The sequence below is a fragment of the Cibotium barometz genome, chromosome 11 (genome assembly GCF_041138505.1).
Source record: "Cibotium barometz isolate CiBa-2024 chromosome 11, ASM4113850v1, whole genome shotgun sequence".
NCBI lineage: Eukaryota > Viridiplantae > Streptophyta > Polypodiopsida > Cyatheales > Cibotiaceae > Cibotium > Cibotium barometz.
In genome coordinates, this window is record NC_141056.1 from 4,436,965 (window position 1) to 4,456,016 (window position 19,052).

Consider the following 19,052-nt stretch of genomic DNA (forward strand, 5'->3'; position numbering starts at 1 on the left):
TCTAGGCCATGGGCATTCACACTACTTCGTTGAACCTAGCTAAAGACGAGCGCGCTAGACGGACACGTGTCGGGACCGAAATTTGATGGATTGATGAGGCGCACGGATTTTCCTTAGCACTAGTAAGTCTAGTAGAGGAGGTCCTCTTGTGAACGCAAATGTATGTTGTTGTGCAGCAGCAGCTTGCAATGTGAAGGCGGACTACTGCATGCGCAGTGAAGTGAAGAGGGGTGCAAAAGTCATTTCGGTCAGCGAAAAAAAGGTTTGTAGGGACCGACCATGGAGGGAGGGAGATAGTGCCTTGCGTATTTTATATATATTTTATTTTTATTTTTGGCGAGCGTAGGTAGCAAGCAAGCAAAAGTAGCAAGCAAGCGTGCATGAACGTGACCTCCACTTATTCCCTGAGCTTCGCGCACGTTGAAATACTCCGGAGTCCGCTCGTAAAGACCGTTGATGTAGGTAGCTAGGTAGGTACTAGGTAGGTCCATTTTCCACAAAAATGGAGCTGGTTCATTTCGACACTTGCCCACTTGTCCCTTTGCAAGTTGTTGAAAAGATGAGATCCAATCCCACACTTTACAATAGATTATAAGTACCCTTTGGCCTTTGCCTTACTCCTTCCAAAAGCACAACGCCTCCGATAAATTTATACCACCAAGGACGGGGACCAAATATATACGGGAGCAAAACATTTCTTTGTTATTAATTAATTAGTGACAAAGGGCGGGCTCCAACCTTTGAGTTAGAAGGTTGATTAATAAAAAAATTTAAAACCTTACGAAAGGTGTGGTGGGATTTTGCGGGATTTTTCCAGAGAGTTCATTTTGCCACCTTTCTCTCGCTTTCGTGTAGGTTATTATGCAAAGACCAAGCTATCTCTTGCTCTCTCTCGTGCACAATGCGTCATGAACACACACACACTCTCTCTCTCTCTCTCACACACTCTCTCTCTCTCTCTCTCTCTCTCTCTCTCTCTCTCTCTCTCTCTCTCTCTCTCTCTCTCTCTCTCTCTCTCTCTCTCTCTCGGCAGCAGCCTTTCTCTCTCTCGCACCCACAGTGTGTCCACGAAGGAAGAAGGCAAAGGTGCTCGTCACCCACGGAGGAAGGCAAAGGTTTGATGAACCTTAGAATATATATTAATTAGCTTGCGGGCACTAATTAATATATATATACACTAGACCAAATATGGTAGTAATATATATCCAAGTAGGATAGAGCAAAACTCCTCAAATAACTCTCTCTCTCTCTCTCTCTCTCTCTCTCTCTCTCTCTCTCTCTCTCTCTCTCTCTCTCCCCCCTCACACACACACAGATTACATACACACTCACAGGTGTGTGTATTCACAAATTTTGTGTCTCATCTCACAACTTGCTATTGTCAATTTTGTTCATGTAACCAAATGTATAAAAAATTGTCTCATCAATAGTAAATGAGGATGAGTGGTTTCCATACAATTAGTTTCTGAGTCTTGACATACGGTTTTGTGATTTTGTGAAGTAGTTTTGCATCTATGATGCGTGGTATTTCACTTGTTGAACTCATTTTGGAGGTCCCCATGTCATTTTCTTGGATTGGTTATCATGGTGGTGGTGAATAAAGCAACTAAGCATTGGAGCACCTGGATGACAAGAAGTGTTGCATCACAATACCACCACAAGGAGCATGAGAACAACTCATCATACTACTCGAGAGTAAGAGGGGCACTATTTTCAACTTTTGCCTTGTGAGGTCAACAAGGCACTTGGTGCAAAGTGCTCAATCTTTTTATTGTGCACATTGCGCATCTTCCTTGGTCCAACTCAATCCTCGGGTCCCAAGTCCTCCTAGCTTCAACATGGAGCAAGCTTCAACACATTTCTTTCCAAAACTTTATTAGATTTGCTCCACACTTTCCTAGTGGAATAAGCAAATCTCAAAGCAAGATCTTAAAGGCTAGAGAAAAAAGTCACTTCAAAAAGTAAGATACCATGTGCATAGAGACAAGAAAGCCGATTAAAAGTCGTAAAAGGGAAGTAGGAACTGAACAATCCGCAATAGTAAATTATGAAAGTTCTACTTTCTTTGTTTATTAATCCCCACAAGGATTGCCTTTCTCAATGTCTTGTCTTCAACAAGCTCTTGGAGGAGGGAAAAGTAAATGGCATCTCACCTTTAAATTCACAAATGCCCACTCTTGTACGGAGTTCATCTTACTCAACATAACTTTTAAAGAGCAACTTTCTCTAGCTTTGAATTTAAAAATGATTGCTGAGAAGAAAATTATCAAATATATACATAAAGGTTTCTTTTTCGCAAAGACTCTTACATATCTATTTGCATCGAGCAACGTGAAGGAAAAGACTTGAAATGCTATATGTAATTTTAGAAAGTTGGTATAAAGCTTCTCTATGAGTAAGACTAGGGACCCACTCCTTAAAGGCAAAGAATCATAAGCTTTTCAAAAATAGTTGTAAGGCGTTATTCCAAACTAAAAACTATACAATAATCTATTTATTTAAGTAAAGGAGCTACTTTTTGATGTAGTATCACAACATGTTGTCATCTACTAGCTTTTTTGGTTTTGAAAGATGGAAGGTGCTGCTCTTCCTAAAACCATATGGGGGTAATGATTACATTCTACTTTAGCTTTTTATGCTATAGAACTCATCAAGAGAATCTTACGTGGTGTAGAATAACATGTAGGGGTCCTTTTTTCTCAACAACAAAAGAAAAACTGTTCACTTGAAAAAAAAAGCCTTTAATGTTTTCTTTATGTTTATATTGAATATCATCATCCCATAACTTATTGATGTGCTAATTCTTTTATATGAAAAAGTCATTTTATGTCTCTTAAAAAGCATATTAGTTTTGCATTAATCGTAGCTGACATGAAAAAAGTTTTCGCTCCCTTTACATAATAATTGTGTCAAGCCACATACTAGTTGCATTACTTTAAAAACATATTAGTCTTGCATTAATCGTAGCTGACATGAAAAAAGTTTTTGCTCCCTTTATGTAATAATTGTGCCAAGAGACATACTAGTTACATTACTTTAAATAAGCCTATTAGACCTTAAGGAGTCAAAGCTTCATGCTAGATGTTTTAACAACTTTGAGAAAGGTTTCATACTTTTAATTTATTAATGCTAAATCTCCAAGAAGCTCATGTAACTATTGTCTATCATTACATGCACCACATATTGGCATATCAAAATATTTGTTTATGAATTAAAAATATTTTCATTAAATTAACTCCAACTAATCATTAGTTTGCCTAACTCTTAACTATAACCACCACAACTTTTCAACAACCATCAAAGGCCTCCTAAATTTGTTTCCACAATCATAGCTCAATGGAAGGACAAAAGTAGATAGTTCTCTCTCTCTCTCTCTCTCTCTCTCTCTCTCTCTCTCTCTCTCTCTCTCTCTCTCTCTCTCTGTCACACACACACACACACACACACACACACACACACACACACACAATTTTTATTTCTTTGCTTCTTTCTCATGTGATATAATTTCAAAAGGTTGCTAATGTGCTACGATTTCCTCGACACACTAACTATATTTTGATACCATTAACTTAAGAGTAACTTAACATATTCCTTAAAGAGGCTAGAGGAACAAAAACTTAATATCATAATGTCTAAAACTAATGATGAACTAGCTTCAAAGTACAAAAAACATATGGTGAGATCATGTGAAGTAAGGTTTTTTTTAAGGATTTTATTTCTCGTGATTTGTTTACTTTTTCATAAAACATTCCCACTTAATCCATAAAGCTACTTTTTACTTTCCTTGAAAGATATAGTTAAATGGATATAATTTCCTTCTTATAGAACATATTAGGTTTTTTGAAAAATTCTTTAAAAACGCCCAGATCCTTGATAGCAAAAAATTTAGGTAAACCTTATGTATGGTGAGGTGGAGATAAAACCTCAAGTGAAAATCTATCACTTTCCTACATAAAAATTATTTCATCTCTATTTATCAAAGGTACCTTATGTGCCATCTATTCATCATGATTCACCTACCATATATGGATCCCTTGTCATCAATAGTGGTGATTTTTCAAGAATAGACGGTGATCATGGAACTATGCTATTTTTAATGTAGTCTTGAATCCCTCCTTTCAAAAACTATACTTGTGGGTATGAGAAGTGGGTGTCAAAGCCCTCAACCAACTCCCATAATACACATTATCGCTTTACAACCTAGATATTGTACCTATTATACCTATCTACGTTGGTTCCTTGTGGGTATGAGAAGTGGGTGTCAAAGCCCTCAACCAACTCCCATAATACACATTATCGCTTTACAACCTAGATATTAGCTACTATTACTTCATGTCTAAGACACTCAATAATTGTAACTCAAATTGCACAATGGTAGTAATAATTAAGAAAAAACATCAATTGTTTTATGAAATTTAAATGTTGGTCCTTGTTTTGAAATGTTTCTTCATTAGATCTTTTGTAATACTATATTAAGCCGAACTATTGCAATCCCTCTCCATCTTGTCTTCAACTTATAAATTTAGTTTGTGGTGATATTTTTAACTTGCATGACCTATTTGATTCTTAGGTTCATTTGACACAATTACTCTATATAAATTCTTTTAACCATCATAGCTTCTAGACATAATTATAGTTTTTTCCAGTGGAAACACTTAATTATTTGTTCTTGTTCTATTTTGTTCGATTTAACTGAAAACCAAACACGATTCAATCCCCACCTTCACTAAAATTGGTTTTTTTACTAATGTGTTCTCATTTTGTTGGCTTTGACTTGTAGTGCACTAACAACTTGAACGATTAGAGAACCCCTCTCTCTCTCTCTCTCTCTCTCACACACACACACACACACACACACACACACACACACACACACACAGAGCTCTCTCTCTCTCTCTCTCTCTCTCTCTCTCTCTCTCTCTCTCTCTCTCTCTCTCTCTCACACACACACACACACACACACACACACACACACACACAAATTTAAACACTAAATTATATGAATCCATCATAAGGTTGTCGACCCTTTTTGAATTGTCCCAATATTCCAAAGTGTGATTCTCAAGAAAACAATACATTAAAGAACTTATGTTAATGGTGAAGAAATTCTTGGATGATGTTGTATTGAAAACATCACCCAAAAAAGACAAAGATGCTTGAGAACTTTAGTGGTTCCTACTAAATTTTGTTACCAAGTAATGATTATATTTTGTAAAGGTGTGCCATTACCTAGAATGATAATGATGCATGAAGAAACATAGTACACTTTATAGCTTTATATTGCTTTTAAAATCTAGACATGTAATGTCTTTTAAATAAAGTAAAGCAATTGGTCCTTATTTACACAAGGCAAGATACATTTGAACATGTAGCTACTTTAAAGATTATAATAATTATGAAGCATGAAATAATATGCAAAGAAGTATTTTTCATCCTTAATTCACACTAAATCTATATATGTTTCTTTAATTTAAGTTAAGAATGTTTGAAAAGTGAATCTTGCAGAGTTGATAAAGAATTCTCGTAAAACCAAGCTTAATAGTGCATGCCACAAATTTTTAATTCCATTTGTTAATAAGTTTTTCCCTAGTGTATATAGAAAAACAAAGAACAAATACAAGAGTGGAAGATCATTTATTTGATTTAACTCAAAAAGAGACATTTGATGTTATGAACCAGTGAGAAAAAAACAATCAAAACTTTCTATAAAAAGAGATCTTTTGGTGTTCTTGGATATGAGAATGTCTATTTGCAAGGCACGTTTGTTTTTAATTTAAAAAAGATTCGCTATTGCCAATATATAGATCATTTCAAGCCTTTGATTGAAGACTTAAGAATTGTGTAAGATATTAGCTATGACATTGTTTGGTACAAGGGGAGTCCTTATTTTTTCCTCATTATTTAAATGGGATAAAATCCCCAAAGCAATCAACTATAAGAGGAAAAAATATTAGTTTTTAATTTGAACCTTTGGTACAATGTTTTTATGGAGTTAAAGAGGACAATCAAGGAGACATAACATATAATCACTTAGATAAAACTAAAGAATAACCATTTTGTTTCACATGATTAAGAGTATTTTGTTGACATTTTTCAATGATGGAAATGAGTTTCTTATTATACTTCTCTATAATGCAACTAACTATATGCTTTAAATGACTAATTCGAAGTCATTGTAACCTAGAAAATGAATAAAGAGAAACATGTCATGTTGTAATTTACCTTTTGCCATTGATTATTAGCAAAAAATAATAATCATATTTTCAAGTTTTTAACAAGAATATGAATGTAGGCTCTTAAACAGGATCATAAGAGAGATTTGTACCATTCTTACATTCAAAACCATTTTGTAGCTAGATTCTTATTCATATATGTCACACATTGCTTTAAAAGTGTACACATTTTAAAGTGCTCTAATAGTTATACTGTATCTCAAACATATGTTTGTGTAAAGGCTACATTAATGATTTGACCATAAATAGTCATGGAGGTTGCCCCCCCCCCCCAAAACCAAAAAACTCACTAATTTGCCATCTTCTTGAGATTCTATTTAGGTTTATCGCATACTTGAAAGCTCCAATAGTGAACATACACTTAGAAATTCACCTAGCTAGGGAGGATCAAAGAAGATTATAAAATTAGAAATTCAATACACTCAATAGTGAACGTATACTTAGAAATTAACCTAGCCAGGGAGAGATCAAAGAAGATTATAAAAATCATGGTTGATTGAAGAGAATAATCTTAAATACTAATTGTAATTAAATACAAATATCAAAATACGAGCTAAAGCTCTATTCCATTCCTTATCACTCTCTACATGGGCAAGGGAGTACATCATTTTATAGCTCCGGAGAGAAGAAGCATCTAGATCCACAATTATCTTCCCAATTCTCTCAATTTATTCTCTCTCAACCATCCCATTTCATCAATTTTACATCGCTTTACACCATTGAGAATCTATCCTTTTTCCTTTTTTCTCACCAATGTATTCATTAAACACTAACAATTTACCTTCACCTTAAGTGTACATCTTTGACTTCTCAACCATACACACACATATAGAAAGAGTTATGGTCCCGCTTCATCCATATATAATTACAAGATAAATCTTCTAACACTCCCTTCATCCATATATAATTACAAGATCAAACTTCTAACACTCCCTTCATCCATATATAATTACAAGATCAATCTTCTACCTCTACATCCATATAGAATTTCAAGATCAATTTTCTAACACCCCCTTAATCTAGTAAATCTAGATCCATTTCTACATAGACCCTACAACTTAGTTGTAGCTAAGAATGATCAATATGAGGCCTCTAGTTCCTAGATGGTAACCTTGACCTACTACTTTAGCTATAGGATTATTTTAATTATAGGTGGCCAACAAAATCTTACATGAAATAGGGTTCACTCACCCATGGCAAGCATGAGTGCCCTTAACACACATTATTCTTAATTTTGTTCATTTCACGACTTTTTTTATCATTTACGATTAGGATTGTCTTAACAATTTGGTCAAATGAGATGTCAATGTAGAAGTTGTTGATAATGCCCATGTCTATGAAGAATCCATTAATGATGCAAAAGTTGATGAAGTTTATAAATAATGATAATGGTACCATATTTACACAAGGTCTAAAGTCCATGATGTTTTATGTAGCTCTTTTCAATCGTTTACACTAAGGGTTATCTTAATGTTTTTAGTCAAATGAGTTGCCAATGTAAAAGTTGTTGATTGCCCAATGAAGAATCCATGAATGATGAAAAAGTTGATGAAGCAAATGATGATGATGTCACTATATTTACACAAGGTCTAGATTCCATGACGTTTTACAAGACTAGCGATATATATGTTAGAACAATTACAAAGAAATAAGTGCTCTAACCTTTGGGTGCTTAAACATCATGCACCAAGGGCACTTTAAATCCTTTTAAAGTATAAGGACTTCAAGGCTTTTTTTAAAACCCTCATGCACCAAGAATGGTGATATATATGTTAGAACAATTACAAAGAAATAAGTGCTCTAACCTTTGGGTGCTTTAACATCATGCACCAAGGGCACTTTAAATCCTTCTCTCTCTCTCTCTCTCTCACTACTTCCTATTGCATACTTACACATTTCCCTTTGCTTTTTCATAAGACTTCCATCGCCTACATTCATCTTCTTCCTCCCTTGTGATTCCCTCTACACCTCCTTATCTTGTCATCATTAGTATGACGCCGGCCCCATCATTATCTTGCCAAACCACCCCATAGAGCTATTTCCACATGTGTAGATTACAACAAGCTAGGGTGATTAGGTTTGACACCTAAGGAGCATAATTATTCTTAGGGAACCCATTTATATATACTTTTCTTATTATAGGACCTTATCATGCTTACATGCAAGGTGAGGAGCTTCAATACTCAAATTGTAAACAAAAACTGAATCTCACTTGGGACAAGATCTTTGTGGAGCATAAATTAAAGATTCCTTGCAAAAAGGCAAGCTAGCATGCAAGAGATTAGATTGCATGGTAGAAACACTCCCTTCAACCCACAACCTTCTATAGCCAACTTGCTCCATCTTTTCCACAACGCCCCTTTTTGCCCATAGTCACTCATTTTTCCGTTCTCCTTATATTACCTACTTCTTCTATTACTTTCCTATGTATAAGAAAAATAAAGGCCATTATTTACCTGCAATCCAAAGTAGCTACCATGTACATTTGTAACAACAATTTGTATCTCCAATAGCTTAGTAGTATCCAATAGCTTGGCATGATGCTTCTTCTATTATAAGTGGAGAAACTGATGTGTTCTCTTCATAACAAACAAATAGTTTGGCATCACAATAGTGGGGGGAGAGAGAGAGAGAGAGAGAGAGAGAGAGAGAGAGAGAGAGAGAGAGAGAGAGAGAGAGGGGGATTTCCAGCTTTATCATTATGGTAGCAACAACAAACTTCGATGGTGAAGAGCGAGTCTTCATCCAATTCTTTGCAAGGTAAAAAAATTGTTTTCTATTGTTGTTTATTAAAACCCTAGTATGGGCTATGAGGTGTAAAGAGGGTAAAAAATAAAGCCTTGGAGAGAGAGAGAGAGAGAGAGAGAGAGAGAGAGAGAGAGAGAGAGAGAGAGAGAGAGAGAGAGAGAGAGAGAGGCTAGAAGGAGGCTAGGAGGAGGCAATATGCGAAATGAGTGGAATAAGAAAGGTGAAAAAGGGGCATTGTGAAAAGGGTGGACGGACCAAGCTGGCTGTAGGAGACATCAAGGGAGTGAATGTAGCTCCCTTTGTGTTGAGAATGTTGTGGGTAGGAGTGTTTTTATCGTGCAATCCAATCTCTTGCATGCTAGCTTGGCTTTTCTCAAGGAATCTCCATCATTTATACCTCCTCAAAGGTCTTCCCCTAAGCCTAATTTAGTTGTCGCTTGCAATTTGAGTATTGAAGCTACTCCCTCACATAAGCAAAGTACCTAGAATGGGTTCCCTAAGTATAACCATGCTGGGTAAACCTTGTCTACTTTTGACTCCATAGATTATTGTAATCTACGTATGTGGAGATAGCCCTATAAGGTTGATGGGATTGATGACATGCTAACAATAGGATAAGAAGGCATTGAAGAAATATAGGAAATCACAAGGGAGGAAGGAGATGAAGGTATGCGATGGAATAGGTAGTGGAGCCTTATAAGAGATGAGAAAAGTAGGTGGCAATCACCCTAATGGAGGGGCTCAAAAGGTGAAAAGTGGCACATAGGGCATGTGGAGAGCTAGTTGCATAGAGAGCAAAGACATGGGGGTCAATGGTAGCTTGCATGCTACTCTCTCTGGCAAGAAGAGAGATGTGTGGAGGCAGTTTAAAAGCCTACATGCTACTTCACTAGTATGTCATGCTTGTTATGTACATGTAGGCTATGTAGAGACCACGCTCGTGAAGCTTTTTTTTTTTCACAGCATTTCGGGTGGGCATGGCCATTGTGTGTGTGCATGAGCGCATGCATAGCATGGCCATTGTGTGTGTGTGTGTGTGGTTCATAGATGCACATGAGGCTCTTAGTCTCTCTCTCTCTCTCTCTCTCTCTCACGCAAGCCTCTCTCAAGAGGTCATGCGTTGTAGTCGAGCAGAGGGTGTTGGGGGGTGTAGCCAAGTAAGGTTGGGACAACTTGGGAGGGGGGGCATACGGGTGCTCATACATTAAGCATAACATGGGATCTTGTGTGGTTCTCTCCACTTTTCTTGGATGCTTTGCATGCATATGAGACACATAGATATGTTGCTTCTATTCGGTTGCGCAAGTAGAGAAAGGGAAAAACTACCGTTTCACTTCATAAATTTTGATATATATAAAGTATTGATATGCTAAAAAATGTTATAAACAACAATGTCCTCCAAGGTAATTAATGAGTTTTAGTTTTTTACTCATTACAGGCCCCTATTAAAATAAACAGAATTAATATGCATGTAAAGTAATACTTCAAGTTACTTTAAGATTGAAGGTCAGGTTATTGAGAAAGAAACCATAGAAGAATAGAGCATAGCTCTAGTAGGGTAAGTAGTAATACATATTAGAATATAAATGAAAACTAGCATAGATTTTCAAAAACATAAATCGTTAATAATAATAATAATACATTTAAAAAACAACGTATAGCTTAGCCACTACACCATGTGATGAAGATATTATGATGTAATGAGCTTTAGCTCTCTTGTTATTACTAGTTTTTCTCTTTATATATATATTAGAAGACATAACAAATAATTAACTACTATCTTTTGTTCCAAAAAAAACATAACAAATAAAAAAACATAAATAATAAATAAATACTAATCAAAGCTATTAAATTTTATACATTACGTATAATAACAATTTATATTTATTAAAAATAACTATCCAGTTACACACAAAAAAAGTTCATGAAAGTCAGCACAAATTGTTAGGGTAGTGTTGATTTAGGGATAGAGAACTTCTTTTTGACCCTTGGTCTCGAGGAGTTACCTAGGTCCAAAAGCTACTTTAGATGTAGTAAGTGTATTTTTTGAAATTCAAAATTGAATGTGTGTTTACTTTTTCTTCTGGTGTTCCCTCGTAGGAATATAAAACGCAAGCTTGGCGAACGCAATGATTAAAATGTGGTGGAAACAGAGTTATAACTTATGGGGGTGTGTTTTTTTTTTTTTGGGGTGTGTGTGTGGGGGGGGGGAACAAAAATCGTTTGAAGTGTGAAGCCATCTAGTATAGATTTTGATAAAAAAGCAGTGGGGTAGTACTTTCACCTTTTTGGAGCCGTAATTATTGAGGCCATGGGGCATCTCTGCCCAGGACTGACTTTCTCTCTTATAATGTTCCTTCGTACCTCCTGGGTAGGTGTCCACGTACGTCGTATGCTGCTACGATGAATATCACATACGATACTATTGTGGAATCTACATACATACTTACCGTCTAGACAGGTAGGCATACATACACACATACGGTACCACCACCTTTCCCCATCACGAGCTCCCAAAGTAAGCGAGCGCCTAGGTAGAAAGATAGAGAGAGATTTGGTGGTGGAGAGGGAGAGAGAGAGAGAGAGAGACGGGAGGGCGCTTGCAACTTGTGCAGCAGCACCAGCATTCACGGGCGAGGAGATCAACCTTGGAGGAAAGTGCCTTTTTGTTATGTTTGTTTGTTGTCCCGGGCCTGCCTGCCTGCCTGCCTTCGATTTGAGATCTCAAAGGCGATTTTAGTCAGTCGCGCTTGGATCTTGAGAGCAGATCAAAGTTGTTTGTAGGCAGGGAAGGGCGGTTTCACGTTTGGTCTCATCATCTTGAGATCGTCAGCAGTTGGGGGATAGATCAATTTGCGACGGATCATTCCTGCTCACTTGTAACTGGATGGAAATCTGGCTCTGCACCGCAGCGCAACATGAAATGTAATTCCGGAAAGCAAAGATTACGACACAGGTGGAAGTGGTCTGTTTTGGTCGCTAGTCTTGGACACGATTGTTGGAGTCTTGGTGCTGGCTGGGCCTTCTGGGATCAGTGGTGGTTGTTAGGTTAGGTAAGAGGAGGAGGAGGAAGGGCCAAAATGCGAGCTGGAGTTAGCACAGTGCAGCAGACGCTGACCGCCGAGGCGGCGGCCATCCTAAAGCACGCAGTGGCGGAGGCGTGCAAGCGTGGCCACGCCCAAGCCACCCCCCTCCATGTAGCGGCCACTCTGCTTGTTGCGCCCAGCAGCCCCCTGCGCCGTGCCTGTCTCCAGACCCACCCGCGTTCTTCCCACCTGCCCCAATGCCGTGCCCTCGAACTCTGCTTCAACATCGCGCTTGAGCGGCTCCAAGCGGCGCAGGGCCCCCTGCCCGGTGGGCAGCCCTCCTATTCCAATGCTCTTGTGGCCGCCCTCAAGCGCGCCCAGGCCCACCAGCGGCGAGGGTGCCCTGAGCAGCAGCAACAGCCCCTGCTGGCTGTCAAAGTGGAGCTCGAGCAGCTTGTCATCTCCATCCTGGATGACCCCAGTGTCAGCCGCGTCATGCGGGAAGCCGGTTTCAATAGTACCGATGTGAAGAGCCACCTTGAGGAGATGGTCAGCCTCATGGCCACCCACCAGTCTGTCACTCACAGTGTTACAGACCCTGTCCGCCTTCCCCTGGGTGCCGCTGCCATCGATCAGATGGGCTTCCGACTTGGAGGTACACCATCCATCCTTGGGGGTTTCACCCTTCCTCACCACCTGTCTCCTTACAATGGTGGTGGTGTCTCGCAGGAGAGAAGTGACATACAACTTCACATTCGCCCTCTAAGAACGCAGTCATCCTATATGAATCCCGTTCTCCTGAAGCCTGGTGGCACAGAATCGTTACTTGTTGGAGGTGATGATTCCAAGCGAGTTCTTGATGTGCTGATGAGGAAGAAGAAGAGGAATCCCCTGCTCTTGGGGGACTCTGCATCCACAGTGGATGGCGTCATCAGGGATGTTACGCAGCATCTGGAGAGAGGTGATGTGCCTGACCAACTGCAAGGTGTTAAAGTTGTCTCGGCAAAGCTCTCATTCATGACCCTGATAAGTGCTTCCAAGGAGGACTTGCACACGAGGTTTGTGGAGCTGAACAATTCTGTGCAAGAGCTCATACCCGCTGGAGGTGCCATTGTTAATTTGGGGGATTTGCAGTGGCTTTTGCAGCTTAGGGCTTCAGCATCTCGATTGGCAGGCTTCTGCCCTGTGCAATATGCAGCTTATGAGATAAGGGAACTTCTTGCTCAGCATCAGGACAGTGGACGTATTTGGTTGATAGGCACAGCTACAATGCAAACATACCGGAATTGTCAAGTCCTTTATCCAACTCTAGAGAATCAGTGGGAGCTTCAACCAGTGCCAGTTGGTGCCACAGGACAATCAAATGTATCTGCCAGGTTCCTGCACACCCGGTACTCTTTATCAAGGAATAGGAATAGGCTTCCCTCACGTGTCCTGTATGTGTCTGACTTCCTGTCTGTCACCAGCTAGTGTGTGCACATTGTTTAAGTTAGCCTGTACATGCTATCATTTTTCCTTGTGATGTAGATAAGCTTGGCCCAAAATCTCGTTGCAGCACACGTAGGGTTGTCACTAAGTGTCTGGTTAGTAATGCAGAAGATGCTCCTATTTAGAAAGTGTGCCCTGACTGCAGGTGCAGGATGCCGGAAGCTGGCATCAATGGTACAGATTCCTCGCTTACGCTGTCTCTACTTCCATCGCCTGTTACAGCTTTGAAATTGAGTTCACCTGATGAAGAAGGTGGAGAACCACTCACCTGCTGCTCTGATTGTATGGCGAAGTATGAGAAAGAGGCGCTTCTGCTCCGTGAACAGGAAGGACCTGGAGGACAGTCAGATTCACCCCCGTCTTGTTCTTCTTCAGTTGAAACACTTAATAAAGGTCCCCCTGTTGATCAGCGTACGCAGTCTGCAAGTGCCACACAGCCAGTGCTGCCCTTCTGGCTCCAAAAAGCTCTTCCCAATGGCAGCACAAATCTCACAGCCTCTGTTGCTGCATCTGTTGAGGTTAGTGATCTATCTCCTACATTTAAATGAAGATAAGGCTGAAGATATCTATTCGTTAATCACGACTTTGGTGATAGCTTGCAATCATTTTTTATGTGCACATGTTAGCACAATACGATTGATATAATTCCCTTGTGAACTGCAACAAAGTTGCTTTTTACAGGCCTATCATTTGTTTTGGTTCCAGGCTGCGATAAGCATTAGAGTTTAATCGTCAAATCTCATTGTATGCTCATTAGTGGAGTAAAGCATGCCCCCCCGTCTACCCCTCCTATGTGCTGCATGCATATCATGTGCACTAGGAGATTTTTGGGATCTCGTCAGTTCCACTTTTCTGCCTATCTGTACATGCAACCTGTTTGATGAGTCACAGAGCTGCCCTTAAGTATCAGTAATGTATATATACCAAAACAAGTGTTGGCAACCCGGTCATCTCCTCTCCTCAGTCAGCATGGGAAAGTAACAGACTTGGTCTAGATGAGAGCGTCTCAGATTGGATTGTTGTACCATATAGTAGTTATCAAAACTTGGCAAGGTCCCAACCCCGTTCTCACGTTTCTGCCCGGGAGAAGGAGAAGCCGTTGCCAATCTCGCGTGCAGCCCCCTAGCCATTGTGGTGCACCTTCAAGCGAAATCCTCTTCATTCATTCATGTAAGCCTGTCTATGGAATAGAACTAACTAACCCTATGACGACATGTCATGAGGACATGGCTCCGTTTTCCTCTCTTCTTCTTCTTCTTCTTTTTTTTTTTTTGGGTTTTTTTTTCAAAACGCTTTGTCGGGGAAGGGAAACGGGGGGGGGCGCGCGCGCGCAGGGGTTTGGTTGCCAACTACCTGTTGTAGGCTTGCTAAAGGTCATTTCTAATGACGGTATTTTGCCCTGTTTTCCCAATTTGTGTACTCAGCAAGTCTCAGAAATAATTTGAACTTTTCATCAGTGGTTATATACATTTACATAAAAAGTCCTTGAGATGCCATTTCAGGCTGAGTTCCATCATTCTAATGAGCGCCACCCTGAGCAGCAAAGTCCTGAGCCTGACTCTGCCCTCTGCAGTCTCTCTGTCGCGATCACTCGAGTCACCACCTTCTCATCGCTTAAAATCCGTCCTCCTCTCACCACCGACCTTCTCGAGTGAGGATGATGTGATGCAGGATTCAGGCTGTTCAGGGGATGAAGCAAGGCAACCTCATATCTTGTAGTTGGATAGCATTATGTGGGATTGAGTCTCTCTACTGGGATAGGCAATGGAACATTTTGTTATGCAGTCTTCTTTGGGCTCCACCGGAGATTGTCCAGGTGCATCATACATTGGGCATTGTTTCAGTCAGGAAAGGAGCGGTTTGGTTTGGATCTGCTTGAAATGTGCGTGTGGTTTGTTTTGAGAGAGAGAGAGAGAGAGAGAGAGAGAGAGACAGAGGTGATCGAGGTTCTTTGTTGCAGGCCAAAGACAAGATATTTCCACTGGCACAGAGATTGCAGGAATTGCAAAAGAAATGGAATCGTACTTGTCAGAGGCTTCATGTTGAACGTGTGCCTCGTTTAAATGTGTCACTTGTTGAGACGTGGCAGCAGCCCTCCCCTTCATCCAGTCAAGTTTCTGGGGGCACTTCGGGTAGATGTCAGGTGTGCATTCCCCTTCTTTGAGTAAAGGAACTTTGAACACCCAAGGGCACTGACCTGTTGTCATCCACAGAAATGTGCATGTCCCTACCTTCGGTATTATGTCAGTGTAATCTGATCGTCAAACATGTGTGCTGACCTGCAGGAACGGGCATTCAGCTTACTAAGAGACAATTCAACTGGGCCAGGCAGTGCTGCTAGACCAACTGTGGGCCTGTACCCTGCTATGAATGGCAACCATCCCCACAGAGCAAGCCTGCCTATCTCCATTTTGCAGAACGGGCTTAGCGACCATCATCTACAAGTCAGTGCCCACAATGAACGTGTACAGGAGGACTCAACATGTTGCAGTCCCTCAAAGATTCGGTTGCCTTGGCAGGCACCTCCAGCAGGTGCTCCGATGATGCCAAGCACAGAAGCAGCTGCTCCCTGTTTTGCTTCTGATTCTGAACAGAGAGGGCACCCGCCCATGATTTTCCAGCGAATGGAGCTAGATGCTTTGAGTCAACTTTGCAAGGGACTCATAAAGAGGGTTGGCTGGCAGCCAGGGGTTATTTCTACTATTGCAAACACAGTGATGCAGTGCAGGTTTGGCCTTGGGAAGCGGCGTGGGGTCAGTTTCAAGGGAGATTCATGGTTACTTTTCTTGGGATTCGATAGGCCTGGTAAGAGACAGATGGCTGAAGCATTAGCGGAGCTCATATTTGGGGAGGAAAAGAAACCCATCTGCCTGACATTCGGCAGGCAACAAGATCTCAGCTCTCCCTCAGCATGGAGTTTGGGTAGAAGGAAAATGCCACTGGATCAGCTGGCTGAGGCTGTGAGGCATAATCCATCGTCGGTGGTATTGCTGGAAGATTTGGAGCAAGCTGATTCCGTTTTCCGGTCCAGTTTATTACGGGCCATGGAGAAAGGTAGACTGGTTGACTCTAGTGGAAGGGATGTCAGCTTCAACAATGTTATTGGTGTGATTACTAGCAGCATTGGAACGGAGTCGAGTGAACCTAAGTGCACAGGATTGCAGATGCAAATTGCAAAGAAAAGTCCTTCTGATTCGATAGCAAGGCTATACTCTGGGATGGAAGATTCGGGATGTAGTGCCGATAGTGGTGGTGGGCATTTACAGAATGCTCCCGAGCAACAGTCATCGTGCAAGAGGAAGGGAGGTTGGGATGATGCAGACGACAATGAGTCCAAATTGAAGATGCTCGGATGCCAAAACAAGAAGTCTAACCTGGGGTGGGCTTTAGATCTTGACCTGAACATGTCAGCTGAGGAGAATGATAAAGCTGACTCTTCTGTCTGTCATACAGCTGCCGCCCAACACAAATCCTGTGATGTACAAGGTTCTATCAGGCCAGAATTGAATGAGGAGGAAGTGCTGTCAAGTGCCCGCAAACACTTACGAGAGTTTTGTGACCTTGTAGATGCTGCAGTTGTCTTTGGTTCTCCTTTGTAAAATCTAGTGTCCAGGCAGGTACCTCTAAGTAAGTAATCTGTGAAGCCTCGGACTGCCCTGTGTGTGAGCTTGTGGTTGTCCGTTCCTTGTCCAATTTTTTTTTATAAAAAAAATATATATATTCAAATTCACTACAGTTTTCTTTCTCATTGTAAGCATTGCACATGTACTTTGGTGAATAATGTTGAAAGTATTATTAGTGCATCTTGTAATTTTGTGTCTGAGAAGAGGGCATGTACACAGGCAGAAAAACCACCCAGTGTACTCTGAAATCTGTGCTTCTTTTAAGGCGCTCATTTATTAAACATCGAGAAAGAGGCACTAAAATCTCAAGGCGTGTAATTATTGGTTCTACTTGAAGATCGGAGTATGATCTTCACGGAGACAAGATGAAGTCAAAGCATATGTATATATACATGTATATCATCAGCCAAGTTGAATACTGTGAGCTCCGAGCAACCACATTATAGACAGTGGACAGAAGAAGAGCTGCTCTCCCCCTCATATCATGCACAACGACGAAGAAACCTTCACCAAACAACCACCACCAGGCAAATACTCCTAGAATGGGTTTGCATTGTCCATGACAACTCGCATAACTTTATACAAGTCCAATCTCCATGATGAAAGCGCAGCATTGGCATTCTTTCATTTTCTTCTTACTGAGGCATCATGGACCAGGGAAAGGCCATCGGGTGGCCTTTCCCGGCCGTCGTGGTCATAGGGGCTCAGAATTCTGAGATTGATGGTGACACCACATATAATAGAAATGTGACACATCAGATTCTTGGAGAATGTGCCTCTAGTTGATGTGGCTGTCAAGGCAACTGTACAGCTACACACAAGCAATTTCGGGAATGAGAATGATGGTGATTGCTCAAATTCAGAGATTTGAATTCTGTTGGAGAAAGTGTGGTCCAGATTTCAATTCTGAGCCCTCACGGCCATGACGGAAAGATTCTCCCCTAGGGGACATAATAGTCATGGTCGTAGGGGCTCAGAATTGAGATCCAGGAACTCAAATCAACACACTTTCTCCAGTAGAATTCGAGTCTTTGAATTTGAGCAGTCACCATCATTCTCATGTTCCCTTGACAGTCACATCAACTAGAGACACATTCTCCAAGAATGTGATGTGTCACATTTCTATTATCTCTGGTTTCACCATCAATCTCAAAATTCTGAGCCCCTACGACCATGACGACCGAGAAAGGCCATTGGTCAGCCTTTCCCAAGGGAAGATGGGTTGCTAGCTAGGTTTGGCTCCCCATCTTCCTCCTGGGAAAGGCCTCCAGTGGCCTTTCCCTACTCCATCATGTTTTTTTTTTGGTGATTACATCTCTTGACATTGTTTCATGCAGCAAAGACACCTGTCATCAATATATTTTATCTCGAGTCTTTAGCTTCCTTGAGGACAAGGCAAGCTGTCCTCTAGGGGAGAATCATCTAGCCATCAAAGTTGAGTGTGTATATGGTACCATACTGTCGATGAATGATTTCACAGTTGGTGGCATCTCCTTTTCTTCCTAATATGCTTCATCCTAGAGAAACGCTTCCATGTGATAGGAGCAACGAAAATGGATACGGAAATGGTCGACCCTCTAGAAATGAAAATGGTCCTCAACTAGGAAACGGAAGTGGTTGGGAAAACGGGATTTTTTTTTAGTCCCATAGTATTAAAAAGCGAGCATGAAATGGAATACTTGGAAGTTTGGACATTTTCAACTTGTAACCAAGCAGTGAATTCTAATTTCAAACTTTAATTGAAGATTTAAATTTCAGATACATCATACATAACAAATTCGACAATTTGGAAATGATACGAGTCACAACTCATGATATATTAATCATTTGAGAACTCTCATGGAAATACATGTCTCATGAGGAAAAGAACTACACTGGCACCAATGTACAATGCTGAATGAAAGTATAAAGAGCTAAATGCTCATAGGAAACCT

At 40.5% G+C, this 19,052-nt stretch overlaps 1 protein-coding gene across 2 annotated transcripts; it reads left to right on the forward strand.

Annotated features, from left to right (window-relative positions):
• The first annotated feature begins 11,505 nt into the window (after positions 1 to 11,505).
• LOC147633672 (protein SUPPRESSOR OF MAX2 1-like) lies at positions 11,506 to 17,230 on the forward strand. Of its 2 annotated transcripts, none has more exons than XM_086804655.1 (4): positions 11,506 to 13,398; positions 13,641 to 14,013; positions 15,456 to 15,638; positions 15,781 to 17,230. In XM_086804655.1, exons 1-4 carry the CDS (start codon positions 12,062 to 12,064, stop codon positions 17,092 to 17,094), a joined length of 3,207 nt encoding a protein of 1,068 aa, XP_086660781.1. In that variant the 5' UTR covers positions 11,506 to 12,061; the 3' UTR covers positions 17,095 to 17,230. The 2 variants fall into 2 exon arrangements, with proteins under 2 accessions (XP_086660781.1, XP_086660782.1); XM_086804656.1 differs by having other exon boundaries at positions 11,514 to 13,383.
• The last annotated feature ends 1,822 nt before the right edge of the window (positions 17,231 to 19,052 follow it).

What these genes read in the sequence shown, in the direction of transcription:
- LOC147633672 (XM_086804655.1), top strand. Translation starts at nt 12,062, where the DNA reads ATGCGAGCTGGAGTTAGCACAGTGCAGCAGACGCTGACCGCCGAGGCG. An exon ending in GCCAGGTTCCTGCACACCCG is followed by an intron (nt 13,399 to 13,640) that starts GTACTCTTTATC and finishes CCCTGACTGCAG; the next exon opens with GTGCAGGATGCCGGAAGCTG. An exon ending in GCACTTCGGGTAGATGTCAG is followed by an intron (nt 15,639 to 15,780) that starts GTGTGCATTCCC and finishes GCTGACCTGCAG; the next exon opens with GAACGGGCATTCAGCTTACT.